At 41.6% G+C, this 22,869-nt stretch overlaps 2 protein-coding genes across 5 annotated transcripts in view; both read right to left on the bottom strand.

Moving 5' to 3' along the window:
- Positions 1–3,178: 3,178 nt before the first annotated feature.
- LOC109964349 (putative nuclease HARBI1) lies at positions 3,179–6,159 on the bottom strand. Its single transcript, XM_020607592.1, has 2 exons — positions 6,043–6,159; positions 3,179–4,852 (listed from the first exon to the last, which is right to left on the bottom strand). The coding sequence occupies exon 2, from the start codon at positions 4,790–4,792 to the stop codon at positions 3,764–3,766; it is 1,029 nt and encodes a 342-aa protein (XP_020463248.1). The 5' UTR covers positions 4,793–4,852; positions 6,043–6,159; the 3' UTR covers positions 3,179–3,763.
- Positions 6,160–6,302: 143 nt separating this feature from the next.
- The window catches only part of LOC109964348 (neurotrypsin), a 26,155-nt gene continuing 9,588 nt past the window's right edge, over positions 6,303–22,869 (bottom strand). For 2 of the 4 annotated variants that reach the window (XM_020607588.1, XM_020607589.1), the window contains exons 6-13: positions 21,574–21,752; positions 20,389–20,530; positions 17,893–18,185; positions 17,648–17,789; positions 14,726–15,004; positions 11,884–12,006; positions 9,132–9,412; positions 6,303–6,882 (exon numbers count right to left, since the gene is read on the bottom strand). In XM_020607588.1, coding sequence (XP_020463244.1) covers positions 6,563–6,882; positions 9,132–9,412; positions 11,884–12,006; positions 14,726–15,004; positions 17,648–17,789; positions 17,893–18,185; positions 20,389–20,530; positions 21,574–21,752 — 1,759 coding nt within the window. In that variant the 3' untranslated portion in view covers positions 6,303–6,562. The remainder of the gene's footprint in view (positions 6,883–9,131; positions 9,413–11,883; positions 12,007–14,725; positions 15,005–17,647; positions 17,790–17,892; positions 18,186–20,388; positions 20,531–21,573; positions 21,753–22,869) is intronic. The other 2 variants (XM_020607590.1, XM_020607591.1) reach the window with 2 other exon arrangements.

Raw genomic sequence — 22,869 nt, 5'->3', positions numbered from 1 at the left:
TTCCCCCGGAGGAGCTGGAGGAAGTGTCTGGAGAGAGGGAGGTCTGGGCATCTTTGCTTAGACTGCTGCCCCCGCGACCCGGCCCCGGATAAGCGGAAGAAAATGGATGGATGGATGGATAGTTCAGATTAACGCTTCCTCAGCCTGTTTCACTTTAAAGGTCTTCTGGCAATTTAGGCAGTAATTCCTTCCTTATAAGGCTTTTTAAACATCATAAGGAAGTGTTGAGTGCCCTTAAAAACAATTTACCATTGATAGAGAACACAGTACAATCATCAGATTATGAATAAATCAGTGAAAAAGTGTGAGCAGTGAAGAAATTAAATGAATGCTATAGAAATTGTGATTTTAGGGCTGATATTTTTTGTCTATTTGTGAGAATTCTTTCCAGTTTTGTAAACCATTGATTATACAGTAGGGCTATAGAAGCAGCTGTGAGGGGATTGTGCAGAATATAATCATGTTTTGACTATTAATGAAAGATTTCAGAAAGATGAAAAAGGGCTTGAAGTTTGAATGGAGATTTGCCAGCTAGTCTCCACTAGGAGCCTTGTGGCTAAACAGGTTACCCATGTTCTGTGGTTGAGATAGTACAAAATCTATATAATAATGTCTTTGTTTCCCCAGCCTCATAGTGGAATATGACCATATCAAAATTAATACATAAATACAGCCTAACAAAGCCAACATTGATGTTTTTTCCCAAATAAATGATAAAATGTACATGTAAATTGCACTTTGATGCAGAACAGAACAGAAAAAATATACCTCTTTGTAAACACTTCAGTCTTACACATAGAGTTTGGTATCACATAATTTAGTATGCTATTGTTTGTTCTTAGGTCATTCAGTGTGTCGGCGCTGTCCTTCCACTTTGAGCTTTCACACCTACATGCACCATCAAGGCATGGATGGATTACTGAATGGGCCTAATGGGCCCAAGCGGTCAGCAGGCCCCTTGACCAGAGAACAGTGAAAGGAAGGTTAAACTTTCCAGTGAATAGACAATCAAATGACTACACAACAACTACAAAAATCCAGAGAATGAGAAAAGCAGACAGACAAACTATGAAGAAATACAGAACCAATAAAGACACAAAATTAAAGACAGAAAAGACCACAGACACAACGAAATGACTGCAAAAATGTGCCAAACAGACACAGAACAACCACAAGGAGATGCAAAGCAATTAAAAAATACACACTAAACAAGTAAAAATAGGTGCAAAATGAATACAAAGAGATGCAAAACAAGTAAAAGTTGACACAAAATGTCTAAAACCAAACACTAAACAACTACAAAAGGACACAAACAACCATAAAAAGACACAAACTGACTACAAATCGCATAGCTGCTCAATTTGTCAGTCTTGCTCCTAGAAGTCCTCTTACATGTCATCTGTACCACTAGATCATCTGACAGGTTGCTTTTGATTGTTCCAAGGCTTAGACTGAAGCTCAGAGGGTAGCGTGCTGGTAACGGCTCCTAAACTGCGGAGCCCTCCACCCTTCAACATTAGGAATGTGCCAACCCTGGTGACTTTTAAATCCCCACTTTAAAAAATCTCCTTGGCTTTTAATTCTCGCTGAAATATCCCCATTTACTCTTTGCTGTGTATCTATGTTTGTTTCCTTACTGTATCTGTTCACAATTAGAAAAGACTGTGAAATAAACAATTTTGTTGCATTTTGCTTTCAAAATCCTCATTTGTAACCATGCAATACTAGGGGTCAGATCTTCCTTTCCTGCCTTGCAGAAGTCCTGTTTATGTCAGCAGGTGGCGTTAGTCAGTCACGAGTTAGCTCCGGACCTGGGTGAGTGTTGTCACCATTTCAGCTCATAAAGCAGATGGTTGTTGAGACAGAAGGACATGCTGCTTTCACTCACTGCTTTCATTACTTTTTCTAAACATCACAAAACTGTAGATGAAAGTTGTGTACTGTACAGTGTTTGTAATAGCAGAATCTGAATGTAGAGATGCTAAGGAAACCTGTGAAATGTGTTGAAAAAATTAAGTATGGATTCATTTTAGTAATGGTTGGATGCTGTGTCAAGCTAACAGGAGTTAAACTGAATTAACAGCTCTGAGAAGATTTTTCTTTCTATGCAAGAAAGGAAATTTGGTGAAACAGAAAAAATGTAAATGTAGGATAAAGCAGATGCTTACTGAGACGAAGACAAAAAGACATGCTGCTTCCATTCATGGCTAAACTGGGCACATGTTCACTATGTTCACTCACACATTAGAAGCGCTTGGTGTACAAAAGGTGCACAAAGGATCTCACAGAAACACCTTGTAGAGGGGGAAACTACAGTCCAAAACTCTGACAAATAGTACAAAGTGAGGGAATTACTGGTTGCACATGAAATGCATGTAGCCTACACTACGTAGTCTACCATTAGCCAACCCATCCTAAAACACAGCAAATGAAGACTGCACACACTTTTAAAAGAACCGCATGTTCAGTGGGATTGATGTAACAAACCTTCTTCTGTTTCTGTTACCTTTTTACATTCAGAGAAGTATGAACATGCACTACATTTTAGTTAGAAGTCTGTTAAAAAGAGTTAGAGAAAGCAGCAAAGTGTAAAAGGTAATATGATGTTTTATTTTTATTACAGTTAAAATTTTCATTAAATAAAGTTACAGAAATGTTCGTCTATGCTGTCAATTACAGTTTTTAGAAAGAAAGAAAATCAGAATGGGCAGGTCAGACTTGGAATCGGCCAAAAAAATTGCAATTGGTGCATCTCAATTTTTTCTTAGTCTTGTACAGCACTTTGGTCAGCTTTGCTTTCAAATGTACTTACAAACAAAATTACTTGGCTGTACTAGATAATTTCATTTGTAATTGCTTTTTTCTGTTGTTGTCATTCTTTCACTGGCTGTGGCCTGCTTGAAGAAAAGGCGACTCAGTATACTTGTAACAATTGAATTTTTTAATGCAACGTCACTCAATTAGCTTAGTGTAGAAATATTAAACTGTGCCATTTTTAGAGGTCTTCATGGGGTTCATAGGTTTCCGTAGGCTGGAGGGCTAGTACTGTGTAGGAGTACAACCATATGTTCAACATACATGCCTAATAAACTTTTTTTATGCTGCAAGATAAGGACATTTTTGGTGTTTTTTGTTGTTGTTGTCAGATCAATTTTAAATACCCTGGGCCCGGGGGTTTTTCAAAAGAAGAAACGGATTACATAATCGGATTAGATCATGTAATCCAATCTTGGTTTTGATCCGGATCAAACCTTCATTTAGGGTTTTTCAGAACTTTTTTGTAGGATTTGGATCACTTTGATCCAGAAAATCTGGATTAAACTGATCCCATCAGAAGGGTGGATTCAGCGTGGATTCCATGCCCAAAATGTTATGAAAACCTTAAAAATGTATCAAATAATACTATATTTGGATCATGCAGTATCATACAAGATATCCTATTTATTCATAAGGTTTTAATTTTATTTGTTCATCCGTAAGGCTACAGTGATTAGGTAGGCTTTAACGTATTCAGCCTTTCAGTATAGGCCTACAGCAAAGTAGACAGAGTTCGGCCTCATACAATAATCCCCCAAACAGCTGTCAAAATTGACAGAAAACAATAAATTGTATTCTGTCACTAATTGATATATATATATTCATCACAATCGAACTAATTTTGTTCTTAGAATATTTATTAGTGATGCATGCAATGATTACAGAATAACCCCTAAAATGCAAAGAATGGCAATCACTGCTTTTTGAAGTCCAAAACAATTCCAAATCAGAAATAGTGTCTAACTATTGCGTCCCTTGTTGCACGTCCTGTTTGCTCGTTCTGGCAGAATGCAGGAGGTTGGTTAGGGTCTCCAAGGGGCTCAGGTGCATCATTGTCAGCACAGAGAGGGACATTGCGCTTAGTAGCAATGTTGTGCAGGACAATACAGGCAAGGGTTATGTTGCATGCTTTCTGTGGTTCCGCTCTCAGGTAGTTAAGGCATGCAAAGCGCCTCTTAAGAACTCCATTTAAACGCTCAATTGCACATCTTGCTCTGCAATGAGCAGTGTTGAAGCGTGCCTGCGCCAGTGTATTTGCTGTTAGAAACGAAGTCATCAGCCATGGTAGGAGTGGGTAGGCACTGTCTCCTAATATTATGCCATCCGGTCGGTTGGTTTGGAGGTCTCTATATAGAGCGTTCCCCCTCAGGATGCGTGCATCATGTTCAGACCCAGGCCACTTGACAACGCAGTTGGTGATGATGAGGTCAGCATCACACACAAGTTGGACATTGATGCTGTGCCTCCCCTTTCTGTTTATAAACTCCCATTCATTCTCACGAGGTGCTTGTATATGCACATGTGTGCAGTCGATTGCTCCAATAGTATTGGGCATATTCCCCAAAAGAAAAAAGCTGCGCTTGGCCTGGGCAATCTGGTTGTCCTTTGGAAAAGAAACAAATTCATTGGCCAGGCTGGCCAGTGCGATTGACACATCTCTCACCACATCACACACAGCTGATTTCACCACTCCCATATAGTCACCAACAACCTGATAGAAAGTCCCACATGCATAAAATCGGAGAGCAATGAGGATCTGCTCTTCCACAGACAGACCGTGACTCCTTTGGGTTCTGTGTTGAAGTTTCGGCCTGAGAAGGTTCACAAGGTACTCTATATCAGCCTTCCCAAAGCGAAACCGGACATACAGCTCCTCAGTGGTGTATTGCTCCAGTGGCTTGGTACGTTCAACATACACCCTTTGACGGTATCCTCTCCTGGCAAAGTGGTGGTGGCGGTGGACAACACCTGCCATTTCACTGTCTCTCTGTGACTCCTCTGAGAAAGGCTGATCTATATGGCGGTGTAGTTGGTCTTTTCGGACACACCTATTACAACTGAGTAGGTGTGGCTTGTGTTCAATTGAGGCAATTGGACCCAACGCCTATAATTGATGAACAATGTTCACTATAGTAAAGCAACGGAACCATGGACTCAAGAAGCTGTAACTTCACTGCTGCTGAAACCAATGCACTACTAGAGGGTGTTCGGTGCCATTATGGAACAATAGTGGGAAGTTTTATTTCTGCTAAGGATACCAACAAAAAGAAAAATGATGTTTGGATTTTAATCACAGACAATGTGAATGCCATAGGGTCTGGCCAGAGGAGGACCACAGACCAAATCAAATTGCGGTGGAAGAATCTTAAGGCCAGGGCAACAAAGGACCATGCTGAAGCCAAAAACCCACAAACAGGCAACAAGCCATTTAAGAGGGGGGATTACACAGATGTGGTCCTCGACATCATTGGAGGTGAGAAGTCGCAAGCTCTTCATGGTATTCAAGGTGTTGTAGGGGATGGCGAGCCTTGGATTGAGGAGGAGGAGGTGAATCTGCCAGTTCCTCCTGAGGCTGATCCAGAGAGCGTATTTATATTGAATCTCAGCTCTGTTCCTGAGGAAGAAGCTGGATCCTCATTGGTTGAGCCAGTGGTAGTTGCCACAGGATCTCAGAGCAAAGGCTTGAAGCGCCCTTCATCAAACAAAGATGATGATTACAAGGCACTTCTGCAAAAAGAGACTGAAAGGGCAGAAGCACAGCTTCATCTGGCAGAGGAACAACTGACTCTGACCAAACTGCAGCAAACCAAGGCCAGACTTGAGATCCGCCTCCTAAAGGCTACGCTCAGACAAGCTGGTCTCTCCACATCAGATGAGGAAGTCTGAAATTAGTGTGGAGTATTTGACATTAGGTCACTTTTCTTAATTCAATACATCTATATTTGAAACTTGTTATAAATATCCTCGATGTACAGTGTTTGTGTTGTAGGTCTCAGATGAGCGGACTGCTGGAAGAGGATGGGGTGGGGTTTTTCTTGTGTTTAGTTTCTTTTAAATGTGTGTGTTTTCATTTCAAATAATAATAAACGTATATTGACCCCACACTGGCTATTCTACTTGTTGCTCTTTACATATCTATAGTTCTACATTGTGATTTCCTATCCTGTTTGAGCACTGGTTATCCAGATTTGGTGATCCTGAAAAGTTCCTATCCAGATCAGATTGATCCAATCCGATGTTGCTTTGAAAAACTGGCTCAAGAAGTAAGCTGGATTACGTGATCACGGATCGAAAAAAAAGGATTACTGAATCCGGATCAATTTTATCCGGATTAAACCTTTTGAAAAACCGGGCCCTGGTGTCAGTGAGGAATAAAAGAGGAAGCAGCCATTAGCGTGGTTAGATGAAGAGATGCAAGAAACAGGCGCATATAGCAGTTTGGGCAAATGTCAAATCTATAAGACATTCACTTTCTGTGCCAAGGGATGAGAGCTGGGCACAGCACAAGTGTCCCTTACTATAAGGAAATTTGGCATTAAGTACATACAATGTCATGTACATGTTGTCTGAAGTGATGTGGGAAAAGAAACCAATGTTCTGAAAAGCTCAGTGTAGGTGGTCAGGTGGCACAACACAGAAGCAATGGCCAGCATGCTTAATTCTACCAATAAACATCTCCTGCTACAAGCCTTGAAGCCATGTAGTAACACTGGGTAATCAGTGTTGGGAAGTGTTTTCCCCATCTTTAGTTCTTGTAGGGTTTGTTGATGACCTTGTCAATCCATCGCAGGAACCTGCTAACACGCGTGTATACCCCAGGGAATGAGGGATTACCACAGCCATGACCCCATGAGATGACCCCTGTCAGCACCCAACGTCCCCCCTCTCCCTGGCAGACCAGTGGACCCCCACTGTCACCTTGGCAACTGTCCACACGGTGGCGCACCGACAGGCTTCCAGCGCACAGCATGCGGCTGGTGAAGCGATCACCGTATCGCTTCTTACACTTCCAGGCTGGAAGCAGGGGCACCCAGGCCTGGAGCAGAGTTCGGGAGTACTCTGAGTCTGACAGCATGAAACAGACAGAAAAACACACAAGGTTGGTTTTTACATCTTATCATTTGCTTGTTTAACATGTAGAAAGACAAAAGTGTGTACAAATAAAAAATAGTTTTTTAGTGCAGCACATCAAAACCTCTGACTCAGGCACAAACCATACTTCATAAAAGTACACACAGCCAAATGACAGTGCCTGGCTCAATGTATGTCCCCTGTAAACATCAATGTACAATTATCAGACTGATGAAGGGGGCGCTATCTACCAGTTGAAGCTCAGAATGTTTCAGTGAGGTGCTGTACAAAACAATGCTTTCTTAGCCACAGTGCTAATGTTGCCAGCAGTAGATCACTACATTTTAGAGGCTTAATGTGTTTTTTAACAGACTTGGTAGTGGCACTTGTGCTGATATTTCACTATTTAAATTGTTCATCTGTCTCTATCTGATATCAGTATGATGATGATGTGTTATTTTAGTTTGGGAAATTCATAAACACAAGTAGGTTAACTACAATTTAAGCATTTGTCAACGCTGACTGGCTGCACACACAAAGGCCAGCACAACTGGGGTCAAAGTTCAACATATTTAAACTTTGAGCATACCCCTGCTCCACACTGTGCATTAAGGACACCCGTGCAGCATGTCACATGCACAACAATTTTGAGGCACGCATAAAAGCTGTATTCCACAGTAATGTGAACATGGCATCATACTTTAATTGCATGGTTTGAAGCAGTTGAAATTTTGGCCTTAGTTCTTTCAACTGCATTAATGTCTGAATGAAGAGGTGACAAACATGTACACATGTTCAGCTAGAGCTTTGTTAAACTGGTCAACCATGGCTGTTTTGTTAAACCAGACAGAAGGGCTCCACTTTGTCTTGTTGTTTCATGCTACAGTGCCCCTTAGTTGTTACGCTCAGACTACAGCTTGTGTTGCATTAGGATTTCCAGGTGATACATGCAAGCAGGCAACAATGCGTGAAACTGATCTTGCATAGCTCGAAGTATCTGTGTTTGTGTACCTGTATGAAGTGTGTTGTGGGCCTGACTCTAGAGAACTGTGTGATTTGCTGGGGGGCGGAGGGACATTCCCCCCCCTTGTCTATGTATCCCTGCCCCTGCTGATTTATTTTTGACAAAATTTATCCCCACCTCATAATGATTATATAAAATAAAAGATATTTTAAAAACAAATCAAAGTAAAGCACAGCAAGATGTGAACAGTCTATAGCGCAAATGACAATAACATTTGGACGATCAATGTCAGCGCTTGCTTGTGTGTGACAACAGCGATGACATTGCGGCTACGTGATGATCCTGGTTCCACCGGCCTTGATGCATGCACGACATTTTAGAATGTTACTGGCAAATCACAAATACTCTATTTCAAAGCGAAAACTACAGCTAGCTATCCAAATGAAAGAAAAACGAAAAGGATTCAAAGCAGCATATCATCATCTTTTACAGGACCCTCACAAAAAATACTAAAAATATTACAATTGTTAGGATACAGGGCAAGTCCATATACTCAAGATCGGCTCTATATCAACTCTGCATTCATTAATTGTGTAAAAAGCAAAGTCCATTTAAAAAAATTAAATGGCATAAGCAAAAACAAAATAGTTGTATTAAAGTTCAAATGTATTCTATAAATGCTGCTGTAACAGCTACAAGAAATAACCTAGCAGGCCTCAGTCTACTGTATATACCGTACTTTCTGGACTATAAACCGCTACTTTTTTCACACGCTTTGAACACTGCAGCTTAAACAATGATGCGGCTAATTTATGGATTTTTACGGGCTAATGAGCTTCATGCCGTCACATCAGACCAATGAAATTACCGAACAGGTCACAGTGGACCAATGAAACTGTTCGAATTAAGTCAAATGCACTCACACAAAATTCTTCAGATCAGTGTAATTTTAAGTGTAGGTTGACAAGTTCTGTCTGTTCCCTCTTATACTCCGTTCTATTTACTGTAATCTCTTTTTTTCTAGCACCTTATTTGCTATCACCTTACCCTTTCCAATTAGGTTTGAGTTGCTGTTGCAAATTACTACATACAGTGAATAAAATTTATAGATGACAGGCTTGACAAGACCTGCTGTATGTCTGTACTGGACAGACAAATGAAATTGTGCTTAATAGCCACATATACATTGTTGCCTTGTAGTCATTAACAATGCGTGTCATCATGTGCTATAGATGGAGAGTGAAGTTCTACGGTCATTTGGTCTGGGCAGTGAAGTTACCTGTAATGCCCCAGCCAGTGATCACACAGGAAGCAGGTCTCTTCTCCCACTTGTTACCTGACTCTGGCAGACATACTGCACCGGTGTGAGGGTTGGATGCCACACAGCTGCCTTCTGTGCCTTTGAGCCGCAGCAGGGCGATGTCATACTCCCAGCCCTGACTATGGTACTTTTTATGTATGATGATGCATTCAGGAGACAAGGTGCGTTCAAAGTCATCCTGCTCCTCAGTGTGGTAGTCACCCAGGCGCAACATATAGCGGGTTGGGTCTCTGCCAAACCTGGAGAAGCAAACAAAGAAAATGATGTTTTTAATAAAGGCCCATTTGTGTCCATTTTGATGCCCATTATGTGGTGATAATCAAAAACATGTTATGTAGCAATTCAAACATTGCTGAGAGGGACAAATCCTGTTTTTGAGGTGTGAAATGTTTCTAATGGTAACAAGCAACTTTTGGAGGGAATAGGGATGAAATGGTGTCACAGTAAAATTTCTGACGGTTAGTATTGCCGCTTCAAATATTAAATATCATTAAAACCAAGATGATTACTGAGCTTTGAAAAACTTCCCTGCTGAAAGGTTAAATATTGTCCAGGATCCACCACAGTTAGCTAGAGGTTCTCAGGTGCACATGCAATATGCAGCGTGGGTTTCTTTGGGTCAGTGAAAACATGGCGGAATGCAGTGACAGACTGACAGTGCTCTGGAGATTTTTCATCCATCTAAGAGGAGTAAGTCCAAAGTGTGGACTGACCCAGTGTGACCTGAGCTTGCTGGTTACATTGTGATGTAATTTGTCTAATTGCCTGTTTTTATTGTACTTAATTAATCAAATTTTAGTCTAATATGCCATTGTAAAAGGCTAGTTCAGCCAAAAGTATTAGACTTTGGACTTTGTGCATACAACCCCAAATCAGAAAAAGTTGGGACGGTATGTAAAATCCAAATGAAAACAATGATGTGTAAATCATCTGTGTTCTGCATTACATTGAAAACAGTACAGCAGCACATTATTTGATGTGACACCTCATTAGTTTTATTCTTTGTTCAAAATAACTGTCAGGATTCTGTCCCGTCGGCTTCCGTTCCCATGCTTTTATTTTGACACAACATCCTGGTTTTGCCATATCTCAGTTACGGACTTTTTACTTTAATCAGCACTCAATTGTTTACACCTGTTTTCACCTGGATATAAGCAGCTTTCCCTCCACCTGTATTTCCTGTTTTGACCCCGGATTGTTTTTTGACCATTGTGTTCTGCCTTGCCCACCTGCTTCGGACTGCTTTCCATGTATGGATTATCGGACTTCCCTCTCTGACCTCTCGTTTGTGGATTCCTCAGCTGTGTAAGTTTGCTGGCTCTGACCCTGGACTGTATTTTCGACCCGAGTGTGTGTTTTGTGTTCACGTACTTTTCGGTATGGTTTTGTTGTCTGTGCTCTTATTAAAGAGACAGTTTTTCACTTATCCTTGTCTGGCTCTATAATTGAGTTCACCCTTGCTATTATCAGCAGCTTCATGTGCCGATCCTGACAATAAACACTCACTTCAATTCTGATGCTGCAACACATTCCAAATAAAGTTGGGACAGTAAAGCATTTCCCACTTAAAAGATGTTTAGGGACAGAGGACACCAAGTGATTAAATGTGTTAGGTGTCATTTTGTCCCATTCATCCTGCAAACAAGTCTTAAGGTGACTTAAATTTTGATTGTACATCCCGTCCCAACTTTGTCTAATTTGGAGTTGCATTATTCATATATTCAATTAGTTTCATATGTAAATGAGGCACTAAGTCCATCTAAATAGGTGCCAGTCACAATTTGAGAAGTGCCAGGTCCGATTCATCCTGCAAACAAGTCTTAAGGTGACTTAAATTTTGATTGTACATCCCGTCCCAACTTTGTCTAATTTGGAGTTGCATTATTCATATATTCAATTAGTTTCATATGTAAATGAGGCACTAAGTCCATCTAAATAGGTGCCAGTCACAATTTGAGAAGTGCCAGGTCCGAATCCAGCTTGTTCTGGCACAAATTAACCCCTGATTTAACTTTTAGCTTACTGAATGATGTGAGGACTTTAGAATGGGGCAAATAGCTTGTCATGCTTTCAGTCTTACCTAGTCTTGTAAAAACACCACATTGATTTGCTGCTGTATGCATTGTGTGTCTCTTAACATTAGCCCAGTGCACTATAATCTACCAATAACATGTTACATAGTGTAGTCATCCAACATATTTTGTTCATTTCAAATCCAACAGCCATTGACTTGGTTGGAAAAACTCCTTGAACAGAAGGAACACTAAACACTCTGTATTTGATAAAAATGTTGGGCTCCTTATAATTTGACTGTCTTCTTAAAACTCATTTGTTTTTATGTACTCAGAGAGAAGCCTGAATATAAGCATGTGTATAATAGAGAGAAAGAGACATTAATTATCTCACCAATAATAATAAATTTGCTATTCTCTTGTTTATAGAGTGGGTATGCAGCAGGCAAACCCAGTACCCCACACACAAGACTATGGCTATTGGCTGTTTTTTTTAATGTTTATGCACACACAATGCACAGCAATGCTAATAGGTGTGTTTTTTAAAAAAAATTAGTGAATGATTTCCATTAGTGTAAGTACTTTCTGAACATTTTCAACACATTTTGACAGTAGATAATACTGGTAACTGTGATAATTTTGGTCACTATAATGATGATTTCATACTGTTGCATCTCTAGGAGGGAACTGTTTCCTACCTCTTGAAACAGTGGGCAGCAGTCACAATCCAGCAGGGGTTGATGAGTGAAGCTCCACACAGAGGATGGCTGCCTTTAGACTGAAACCTGAGCCACAGAGACACCTGCCAGGGCCACTCACCCCTGAAAATCACATATACAAAAGGTTATCCTGGGGCTGCTGGGGTGATTCCATTTGTACAGATTATGAGCTTGAATTCCCCATAAGCATCCATGAGTGGGCACGCTCAGTGGGTCTGAAATATCAAACACAGGTGTCTTTGATGGGTGTGCTCAAAAGCCTGACCAGCACAATGCTGTTTGTACCGGTTGGGTGTGGAGTCCGTTCATTTTAAGGACACTACTTAACACAGACACATGCCCGCCTGGCCAAATAAAACGGAGCTTCTAATGCAGCATCAGTGAATCTGTGATCAACCTCATGGTCTGTTGAAGAAAACCATGAACAAGCATTCATCCGAATTACTTGGCTTGACCTTTGCCTTCATGAAACAAGCCATGGTGCACTTAGTAGACTAGGTCAAGCCTCGCTTTGTCTTTATCTTAATTCTGTTTTGTGCAGTACCCCACTGGAGATTTAACCTAACCTTAACCAGAACCCGTACTTGCCATTCCTGAACCATTTTTGCAGTGTGTCAGGGTGCATTATCCTGCTGACAGAGGCCACAGCCATCAGGAAATATTGTTGCCATGAAGGGGTGAACTTGGTTTGCAACAGTGACTCAGATCTGATTTTTTTTTCACACAAGTGTGAAACCAAATCTGATTTGTTTTTTCATATCAGAACTGGACCGCTTGAATATATGATTCTGTCATGAACTCCAGCTCCACTTCTGGTAACTGACTCTTATTTTTACCTGACACTTCCTGTTCCACCCTACCCTCACTCCTGGTCACTTTACCTTCGTTACACCAATCATCCTCACCTGAGCCAATTGACAACACCTGCACTTGCCCTTTTATGAGCAGCTTCATCCCTCAGAGAAGCTGCCAGATTGTCCTGACTGTGTTTGACCCTACAGCCTTTCTAAACCTGAAATCTCTTGTGCTATTGTAACCAGACTAGACCTTTGGCTTGTACCTTGACTACGCCTCTGTGAGACTGTGAGTACCCCCCAGACCCTTGGAACTGAATCTGAACTATGTCTCAGCCTAGCCCCTGAAGAAATGTGAACTTGATTCTAACCTGTTGGACTGAACTCTTGGCTTCTCTGCTGTCTTGCCTTGCTTAATGCTGTGTGCCCCAGTTTCTGCTTCTCTGGATTCTCTCTGCTACTACACCAGGACTTCTGCTTGTGGAGGAGGAATTGTTTTTCTTGCCACGGTGACTGTGTCTACTGTCTCCGAGCCTTGTCAGAGCAACACCACTACCAGGCGCTCACCCCTCAGCTCATTTGTTAATCTTAATAAAGACTCTTACTTGCATTCTACAATACTGGCCTTTTAATTGGGTTCTCCTATTAATGGTGGATAGTTCTGGCAGATTCTAGATGCAATTCATGTATGAACTCTCACTATGTGACTGCTATCAGAATGGTCAGACTAAAATTCAAGTGGTTTCACTCCTCTGTACATGTACATATTACCTGTCATCAAATGGTCTTATACTTGTACAGCACTTTTCAGCACACTCAAAACACTTTCACCCTACTTGGCCATTCACACTCATACTGGTGTTATCACCGGGAGCAACTGGGAGTTCAGTGTCCTGCTCAAGGACACTTCGATATGTTGACTGGACAAGCCGGGAACTGAACCATAAATATTCCAGTTAGGAAACAACCCGCTCTACCTCCTAAGCAACAGCCGCCCTTTCAGTCAGTGTTATCACCACATAGACCAGACAATGGAGAATGAGTAACAGCAAGAGGTCAGTGCCGAGATGAGGAACTTCCAAATTTGTTGGACATTTATAGGGAAGCTTCTGTTCATGTGATGCTGGAAGGAACCTATAATTGAGCAGTGTTTGAGGAAATGGTGTAATTTCACTGTTACATATTCTCAATCAAAAATGATACTGCCAAGTATGTTAAACTACAAGACGTTGAGTGCAGCTCAATGGCTCCTGATGTGCAACAAATAAACTGAAGTAAACAAGAAGCCGAACAACCATCTATTTCTAAGTATATACAAGTTAAAAGTGAGCTATTTTATGTACAGTGATGTCTATAGGTTATTGCACTGTGGTGTTTGCTGTGCTTTGTTATAGATATAAATGCAGACTAACTGTTCAGAGTGATGGCCCAGGAGAAGAAACCGTCCTTGTGCCTTGGGCCTGGTAGTTTTAGCGCACAGTGACCTGCAACACTGTCCGGAGGCACTGTTGATACAGTGCTGCTGAGTATAGTGAGGCGGTGTAGGGTGGGGGGGCTCCTTCTAAAGTCCACTGTCATCTCCATTGTTTTCAGCGTGTTCAGGTTGCAACACAGAGCCAGATGTTCAACTTCCTGTCTGTAGGCCAACTCATCACTGCTTTGGAGGAGACCGACTGTTGCGTCATCTGCATATTCTTGGCTCACATTTATGTGGCAGTTAAACCTCGGTGTTCACACCAGAGCCAACTATATGTCACAAACATGAATTTGAACCATCAACACAAAAATATTGGATATGACAAAAAATATCAGAATTGAGCATTGAGGCCTTTAATGTGATCTTAGCCAATGGTAGTTATTGTAATATTCAGATTTGTACGTGAAGCAGTATAAATACTGTGTATCCTCTATGTGCTGGTGTTCCACGGCTATACCAGGGCTTAAAGTGACAGTGAGTGAATATGGTCTGACATTTGTGTGTGAATTTACATGCATTTCATTCAAGCATTAGTGTTATGTGTGCTAACCTCAGGGACTTATCTCCCCCTATGATCCTGCGTCGACGATGCTGGTTATTGAGTCTCAGACCACAGGTCTGCATTGTTTTGGCACCATCTCCCACAGAATCCAGGGTGTAATCACAGATGGCACCTGCATCCTCACTGTGGTGACAGTCATGTCCATCTTGGCCCTCAGCCGGACACTGGCCTAAAGACGTCTCGGTACCCAAGCATCGAACATTGTCCATGTGGATGGGACCTCGACCCTCACCAAAGTATGCCATGGATCGAGCTTTAGCCGTGCCACTGACAGAACAGCACACAAAGACACCCAGCATTAGTTATTGTTCTGTAAATGTGTATATGTATTGCTTTTTACATTTGCAGTACACATTTTGTTTTGTTGAATGCCCACTGTCACTACTGTGCAAACCTCAAGTTTAATTCAGTTACATTCAGTCAATATTTTTCTGCAAAACACATTCTGGTGTTTTGAATTTGTTTGCATGACCAGTTGGCTCTAAGTTTATTTATTCATCTATTTATTTAGGAAACATTAATAGATTTTGAACTTTTCCTTCAGGAGTCCAACCCTCTTGTTGTCCACTGTCCCTCCCTTTGTTAATTTCCTGTTCATTTCCCTTTGCCCTTTCTCTATTGTTTGAGTATTTCATTCAGGGTTCAAATTACACTGTGCTTTTTTCGGGGGGCATTGATACTCTGCACAGGACTTAACAAACTTTAATAAAAAATTTAATCCAAGATTCCCACATTCCTAATACTAAGAAACGTAGGCCTGTTTGTTTCATACCCTAATTAATTTGTCATTTCACGGAAAGTTTATATGGGGTGGGGTTGATGAGGGAGAGGTTACTCGACCTAAATGTGCTGAGGAGCTGCACTTCAGCAGCTAGTTGAGAATCGCCGGTCTGACACAAGATCCCACGCACAGTAGCCTAATTACGCACAGGCACACAGAATAACACTCGAAAGCAGCTCACAACTCATGATTAAAAAACCCTGCACATGTTCCGATCAGTCATGTCATAGGCTTCACTGATAGCAGGTGAAGTCAGTCAGACTGCTGCACAGTTTGCACTGCTGTTATTAGGCTGTTCACATTAGGGAGTGGAAATGCTACAATCACCTTCAGGGGTGTGTGATATATCATTAGGATTCTTTGGGCCATTAATGTTGCCTCCATTTTGGCATCGTTCAAAGTCTCGTACACTCTCTGAACACTGAAAGTACTGCTAAGACCTTAATCATACAACTAAATCTTAAATCAGTGACTCTTCTGTCCTGGGAGGAGAAAATGTACTGGGTCAGAAAATGAATTTTAAAAATTCATATGTACGTAAGTAGTTTTATGATTACAACTGAAAACATTTCTAATGATTACTGATTATTTGTGACCTCTAAACTTAAATTTTTGTTGCTTCTAGAAGAGCTCAGTTCTCTATCGGGGAAGCTAACACCCATAATTCGCACACTGATTGTCAGGTATGTCTGGCTGCACCTTCCTCTCTTGCTTTTCTCACTTTAGTTTTGCTTCCTCACCCTGATTACACTATCCAGCACACCTGCCCCACTTACACTGATTCTCACCAGCTGCACTTTATTAGTTTCCTCCCTATTTATACCCTGCTCACCGTTCACTCCCTATTCTCAGGCCCCTTTGCTCGTTGTTTTCTCCAGTCTACCAGTTATGTTTCTCTTAGTCTTTACGTTTTACTCATAGCTCCTGCTTACCCTAGGTCTCTTCTTCTCTAAGCATATACGCTCTCGTCCATTCTCCTGCTGTTTCTCTCTGTGACTACGGACCTCTCCTCTGGACCCTGGAACCATACAGGTCGATGCACAGTCTCCATTAACTGTCATTACATGCTCCTGTCTCCTCAGACATCTTCGCTTCACCCATGACCAATTCAGGAGTGACCCCAGCATCCGCAGCCCGGTCTGTAACCATCCATCTCACCATTGACTGTTTTCCACCACCGCAGATCAACACCTGGTTAACTCTTCATCACTCCACACCTATCTGTTTATGTAATTGTGGCTTGCACTGTAAATAAATCTGACACTACTTGCACCGAAGCCAGCTACCTGGGTCCGCCTTTTTTTGCTCGCTCATTCACGTGTCCGAGCAACCTTAACACTGGTTTCCTTCCCCTATATGTGTGTGGTCTGGTATCCTTCTGGGTCTTTGTCTGGAGGGGAGGTCATGTGGCGTGGATCTGCTGGAGGCACCTTGAACCATGTTCTTCATATATGCTTACAATATAAAATGTCATTTTGATCATCCGCACTTTCAGTTGGGTATGGTGATCTATTCTGTGCACACATCTATTGCATGTCGCCCATACTTCCCCAGATCCTCTCACAGGAACCAACAAATGTATGCACATACAGTAACCCCACTGGTTACATATGTTTTAGAACAAATATAGCAATAAAGACACTTTCCCACTAGCACTTGAGTTTGCACCGAGTCCTCATTCTCTCTCTCTCTCTCTCTCTCTCTCTCTCTCTCTCTCTCTCTCTCTCTCTCTCTCTCTCTTTCAACCCCTTAACCTAATATGTTACTGTATCATTTTACATTGAAGTGCTATATAAATAAAGATATTATTATTGATCCCTAGAACTACTGTAGGTGAAACTGAGCATTTGGCCTCTTCATTTTTTTATGGTTTTCCCCCAAACAATTCTGTTAGCTAACATTTCCACATGATTTCAATGCCCTTTGACTATTTGTGTAGTGCCACCATGAAGAAAAAGTTCCCACTTGCAAACAAAGGTAGTGCCTTTTTGAGGCTGTACTTATGCACAGATTTCCATGAAATGTTCTGGGCACAATGCTCCTAAGAAACTAAACCCTTTCCATTGTGGACATTCCATGAGCTTTTGTCTAGTTTTGTTAGGCATAAGAGATGGGGTAATCATACTAACGTGAATCCCAGCTGTTTGCAAACTACAGCTGCATTGACATCACTCCAGCCATCATCACACACGGTTCCCCACTGGCCATTAATGAAGATCTCCACTCTACCCTCCTTCCTGCTCTCACCACCAGCCAAACGCACCAGAGGGCCTGCAAACAAACATTATTAGAAAAATGTGCTGTTATGTTGATAATTAATCAGGTCATAAAGTTTCAGATGCTAGTTTTGCTCCTGTGGTATGTTGGCCTTTACCAGGGAAATGCACACTGATCTCATAAGCAGGAGTAATGACTATATGCTTCTTCAGTAGCCACCAACATGTGTACTTGCCACCAGGAGGCAGCAGGTCCAGCATCCCGTTGGTATCACTTCTCATCTCACAGCGGACACTGACATCTTCGCTGTGGGAGCAGTCATGTCGGCCCCACTCAGAGTGGGTGCAGGCTAGTAACCTGGCCTCTGTTCCTTGACACTGCACCTCATCCAGCAGGATCCGCCCCTGGCCTTCTTCATACACCACCTCAGCAGGCACCTCTACTTGGCCCCTGCAGGCATGACCACAGAACATCTGTCTCTGTAGGGACAGTTTTTAATGATGTAAAGGACAACATCAAGAAAACCTGATACAAATGGCAAACATTTATGTGTAAATAGCCATGTTTGCTAAATATTTATTTAGGTTGTAACAGCATAACTAGTATAACTTCCTATACATTGCCTATGCAGTTTGAATCAATTTTTACTGTCTCCAGAATCTGAAGGAACCAAATACGATTTTCTCTGAACTTAAAACCTCATGCATACTGTTGACTTTTAGTTTTATGCACGTTGGTTGAAAACACACAGAATACCTCCACCATAATTTACAATACATACAAGAATGTTCTTTGGTGCATTAGTATATAAGAATATAGCATAAACAAGTGTGAATTTGAGTCAGGTCTGTTCATTTTAATTCAGTAAATCAAATGTTTTTGTTTTACAGAAGTTTTATGTCAGCATCTTTACATTCTAACCAGCTGGATCCTGTTCAAGCTAACTTATATCTGTCTCCCTCTTCCTTTCATCATTGCTGCATTGGTTTGGACTTCTAAGGCTAGTCACCAGTTATCAGCAATTCTAGAGCACATTAGGCTAAACATCAACGGTCTCACTGGGTTTTCATTCAGGATAATTCAACAAGGGACAGACGGAGGTATGGAGTCCAGCCCAGGGTCCATCTAATTAATTCTTTGAGCTCGATTAACTTTATAATTGCCGTTATTCAAGCAGCTCAGTTGCTCAAGCCCATGCATTATGCCCTCAGCTGACTGTCACTGTTCATGTCATGTATGTTCTAGCATGAAAAACCTATCAAGCTAAAGCTCATAGCTCCAGCCCACTCTGTGAGACAGCTACAAAAGTGGCTAGAGGAGAAAGACTGGCCTATGACAGAGCACATTGGTACAAGCCCTAATCAGAAAAAGTTGGGACGGTCTGTAAAATCAAAATTAAAACTGAAAGTAGTGATGTGTAAATAATCTGTGTCCTGTATGACATTAGACTTACGACTTATTTGCAAAAATAATGGGACTAAATGACACCTGACACATTGAATCACTTGGTGTCCTCAGTCCCTAAACGTCTTTTAAGTGTTGTGAAAAGGAACGGCAGCTTCACACCATGAGAAATGATTCGCTGTCCCAACTTTGTCTGGAATATGTTGCAACATCAGGATTGAAGTGAGTGTTTATTTAGAATAAAGTTGATGAGGTATCACATCAAATAATGTGCTGCTGTGTTGTTTTCAGTGTAACACTGGACACAAAGGATTTACACATCAGTATTTTCAGTTTTAATTTGATTTTACATACTGTCCCAACTTTTTCTGATTTGGGGTTGTACGAGGCATCCAAAAGGGCTGTCACAACAGTCACACAGCTCATGCAGGGGGTTCACCTTGGTTTACACAGGAAGAACCAAAGAGCCGGAGAACCAGTGAAGCTACAATTTGCTAGTCTGGCAATGTGCAGGATGCCAGGGGAAATAACTGCAAGATCTGCTGACCAAAGGGCTTTCAACTAGTGGCCCGTAGTAGGTGAGGCTGGGGAAAACCACATCCAGCATATGGACTCTCACCACAGGTGCCCCCAGGGATGTGTGCTCTCCCTACTGTTGTTTTCCCTCTACACCAACCACTGCACCTCTGATAAACTCCTGAAGTTTGCAGACAACAAAGTGGTCTTGAGTCTCATCTGAGTCAGTGACAAGTCTGCGTATAGACAGGAAGTTGAACATCTGGCCCTGTGGTGCGGTCACTTGGAGCTGAACACGCTCAGCTGCACCAACCTCAAGCAGCACAATATCCTGATAACCCCAGAGCCACGCTGTAGAATAGCAAGGAACAACAACCAGCTGCAGATCAGCAACAGAGCCTAGAGGCCCGTCTGGCCCAATTTGGCAACAGTAGGTGAGCTGCACCAATAGTAATGGTGAGAAAGAAGGACCAAAGCCCCAGGTTATGCATGGATTACTGGGCACTGAATGAGTGGACGGTTAAGCATCCCTATCTTTTGCCCAGTATCCAGGACACTCTTGATATATTGTCCACTGGATTAAAAAAGCTTATTTTCCTTTTTTTGTTTAGTGCTTGGTAAGATCATTCTTTATGGTATATACCGTAACTGTTCCTGCTTCAAATGTTATAAAGCAACAGGTTAATACACAAGCTCCAAAGGCACAAAGGTGTAGCAACACTGACGCACTGACCTGAAGCCCAGCTGTCTACACACTACCTGGGCATTGAGCTCAGTCCAGCTGTCATCACACACAGTGCCCCATTCTCCCTGGTGGTAAATCTCCAGGCGACCTTCCCAGTGACTATCCGCTCCCACCAGTCGGACTGCACCATCTGCAGCCACACAGGGAGACACTAATTATTAGACTGCATGCTCAGGGAGTGCAAAGGTTCTGACCAACAGGGTCTACAGTTGTGCTAGTGACATGTGTTTGCCAATTTAGTTTAGCATATAGGCTTGTTAACCTTTGCTAATTATCACTAAACAAGGTACAACTGAGGCTAATGGGAACATTGTTAATTCTGCTGAAAAACCAGCATTGAACATGTTTAACCTCATCATGCCCCTTGAAGATACAACAAGTTAAAACTGTGGTGGTCCTACAAGACAAGTCAAATTAATTGTGTAGGATTCATTTTTAGGGCCTCTATGGTAAATGTTTGTACAAAATGTTTTGACAATCCATTTCAAGGTTGTTATTTTTGCGGTTTCTGATATTTCATAGTGGTGGACTGCTCAATTAACTGACAGGAAGATGTGAACTGAACATCCAAATAACCACTGGCAGAGCCCAGAATCTGATTGGCCACCCCTGCTAGAGTCAAAATCTGATGTTTGTCAATTAATGTAAGAAAAATGAAAAGCAATGACAAATTGCTGCCTTAGATACAACTAACATTTTTGTGGTACTTTGTAACTGATATTGGTCCAATTAGTTGGATTGTTTTTCATGCATGCAGCATGATATTTGCATTCAATTCTGCAATTTTGCTGTTGTGGAGTACTTGGCATGATTCACCACTGTGCTGCAGCCATGTCGCCGGCTGAGAGTAAATAAGGAGAGCAGCCAAAGTTAGCCGAAAGCACTGTGTCTCATGTTTACACAAAATAAACAGTTTGATTTGTAATCATTTACTGTTTATTATTTCATAGAACTAGGGGTTTACTTTATCCTTTACATGTGTTTTAAATGTGCCAGCCCTGATGCCTGTTATTAGAGGAGTCTTGCTTACATAACCAGAGTAGAACGTTTGCTATTTATATCCTAACGTCTTTGGCATCATATTGGTTTAACCAAGGGTCAGTAATGACAGCAGTGTCATTTATTATAAATAAGTGAGTTAGTACTGTATGTGTTTCCTTTGCTGGCTCTGACCTGTGTATGGGTTGCAGGACACCCCAGCATCTTCCATGTGGTCACAGTTGTGTTGCTCCCAGTTATTATGAGGACACTCCGCCAGAGAGAGTTCATTGCCTGTACACTGAACTCCATCCAGCAAGATGGGGCCAAAACCCTGGCCAAAGTGGGCCCATGTCAATGCCTTGGCCACACCCCTGTTGGTCAGGACAGACAAACACCACCTATTATGCATAGCACAAGATCAATTACACCCCCAAATTATATATATCTACACATATACTGTATGTATTATGAACATGGGAATAAATTGTATCATTTGCAATTTACAGTACTATGTTTACCATTCCATGTTCTTGCACCTGGTGCTTCTACTCAGTATTGTTGGTATTTTGAAAAAAATGTATCATATAACATCCAATGGGAAAAAAATAACCTGCATGCAATATAAAAACCATAACATATATTATACTGTTGTAATCCCTGTTGGGAAACGCCTTATTGGTGGCGGTACTGTTAGTCGCTGCCTGGCCACCAGGGGCAAACAGGGTTCAGTGTCTTGCCCAAGGACACTTCAGCATGTGGACTGGGGAGAGAACCACCAACCTTCCAATTTAGAGACAACCACTCTGCCCCCCTGAGCCACAGCCACCCCTTTCAAAGCATCTAAGAATATCTCAATGTAAATACAGCTGCATGAATGGAATGATGAATAATGTGTAGATGAAGGCGTAAGCAACAGCCTACTATAGAATGTCATTTCTGTTAATTTCCGCTGATCAGCGTGGGAGACAGGACTTAGGATAAAATCCTGTTTAGCAAGAGTGCATTTCACAGTTGTCTTTACATTCTATATATTTTTTTATATTTATGCTAGTCAATGTCAAATAAGTTCTTTTTTGGCACCCTTGCCAAATTCCTTATTTTATTTTGCCTTAAACAATTGTCATTTAGCATATACAGTATTTTTATATATTTATGACAGTAAATGACAATAAGTACAGGCATACTGGCTCCCTGTAAAATCCAGAATAGAATTTAAAATCCTTCTCCTAACATACAAAGCCCTTAATGACAAGGCTCCATCATATCTTAAAGACCTCATAGAGCCTTATCATCCTAACAGAGCACTTCGCTCTCAGAGTGCAGGTTTACTTGTGGTTCCTAGAGTCCACAGAAGCAGAATGGGAGGCAGAGCCTTTAGCTATCAAGCTCCTCTCCTATGGAACCAACTCCCAGTCTCAGTTCGCGAGGCGGACACCTTCTCTACCTTTAAGATTAGACTTAAGACGTTCCTTTTTGATAAAGCTTATA

The sequence above is a fragment of the Monopterus albus genome, unplaced genomic scaffold (genome assembly GCF_001952655.1).
Source record: "Monopterus albus unplaced genomic scaffold, M_albus_1.0 scaffold87.1, whole genome shotgun sequence".
Classification (NCBI taxonomy): Eukaryota; Metazoa; Chordata; class Actinopteri; order Synbranchiformes; family Synbranchidae; genus Monopterus; species Monopterus albus.
The sequence above is the reverse complement of the archived record's forward strand: the minus strand, read 5'-3'. Positions and strand labels throughout refer to the sequence as shown.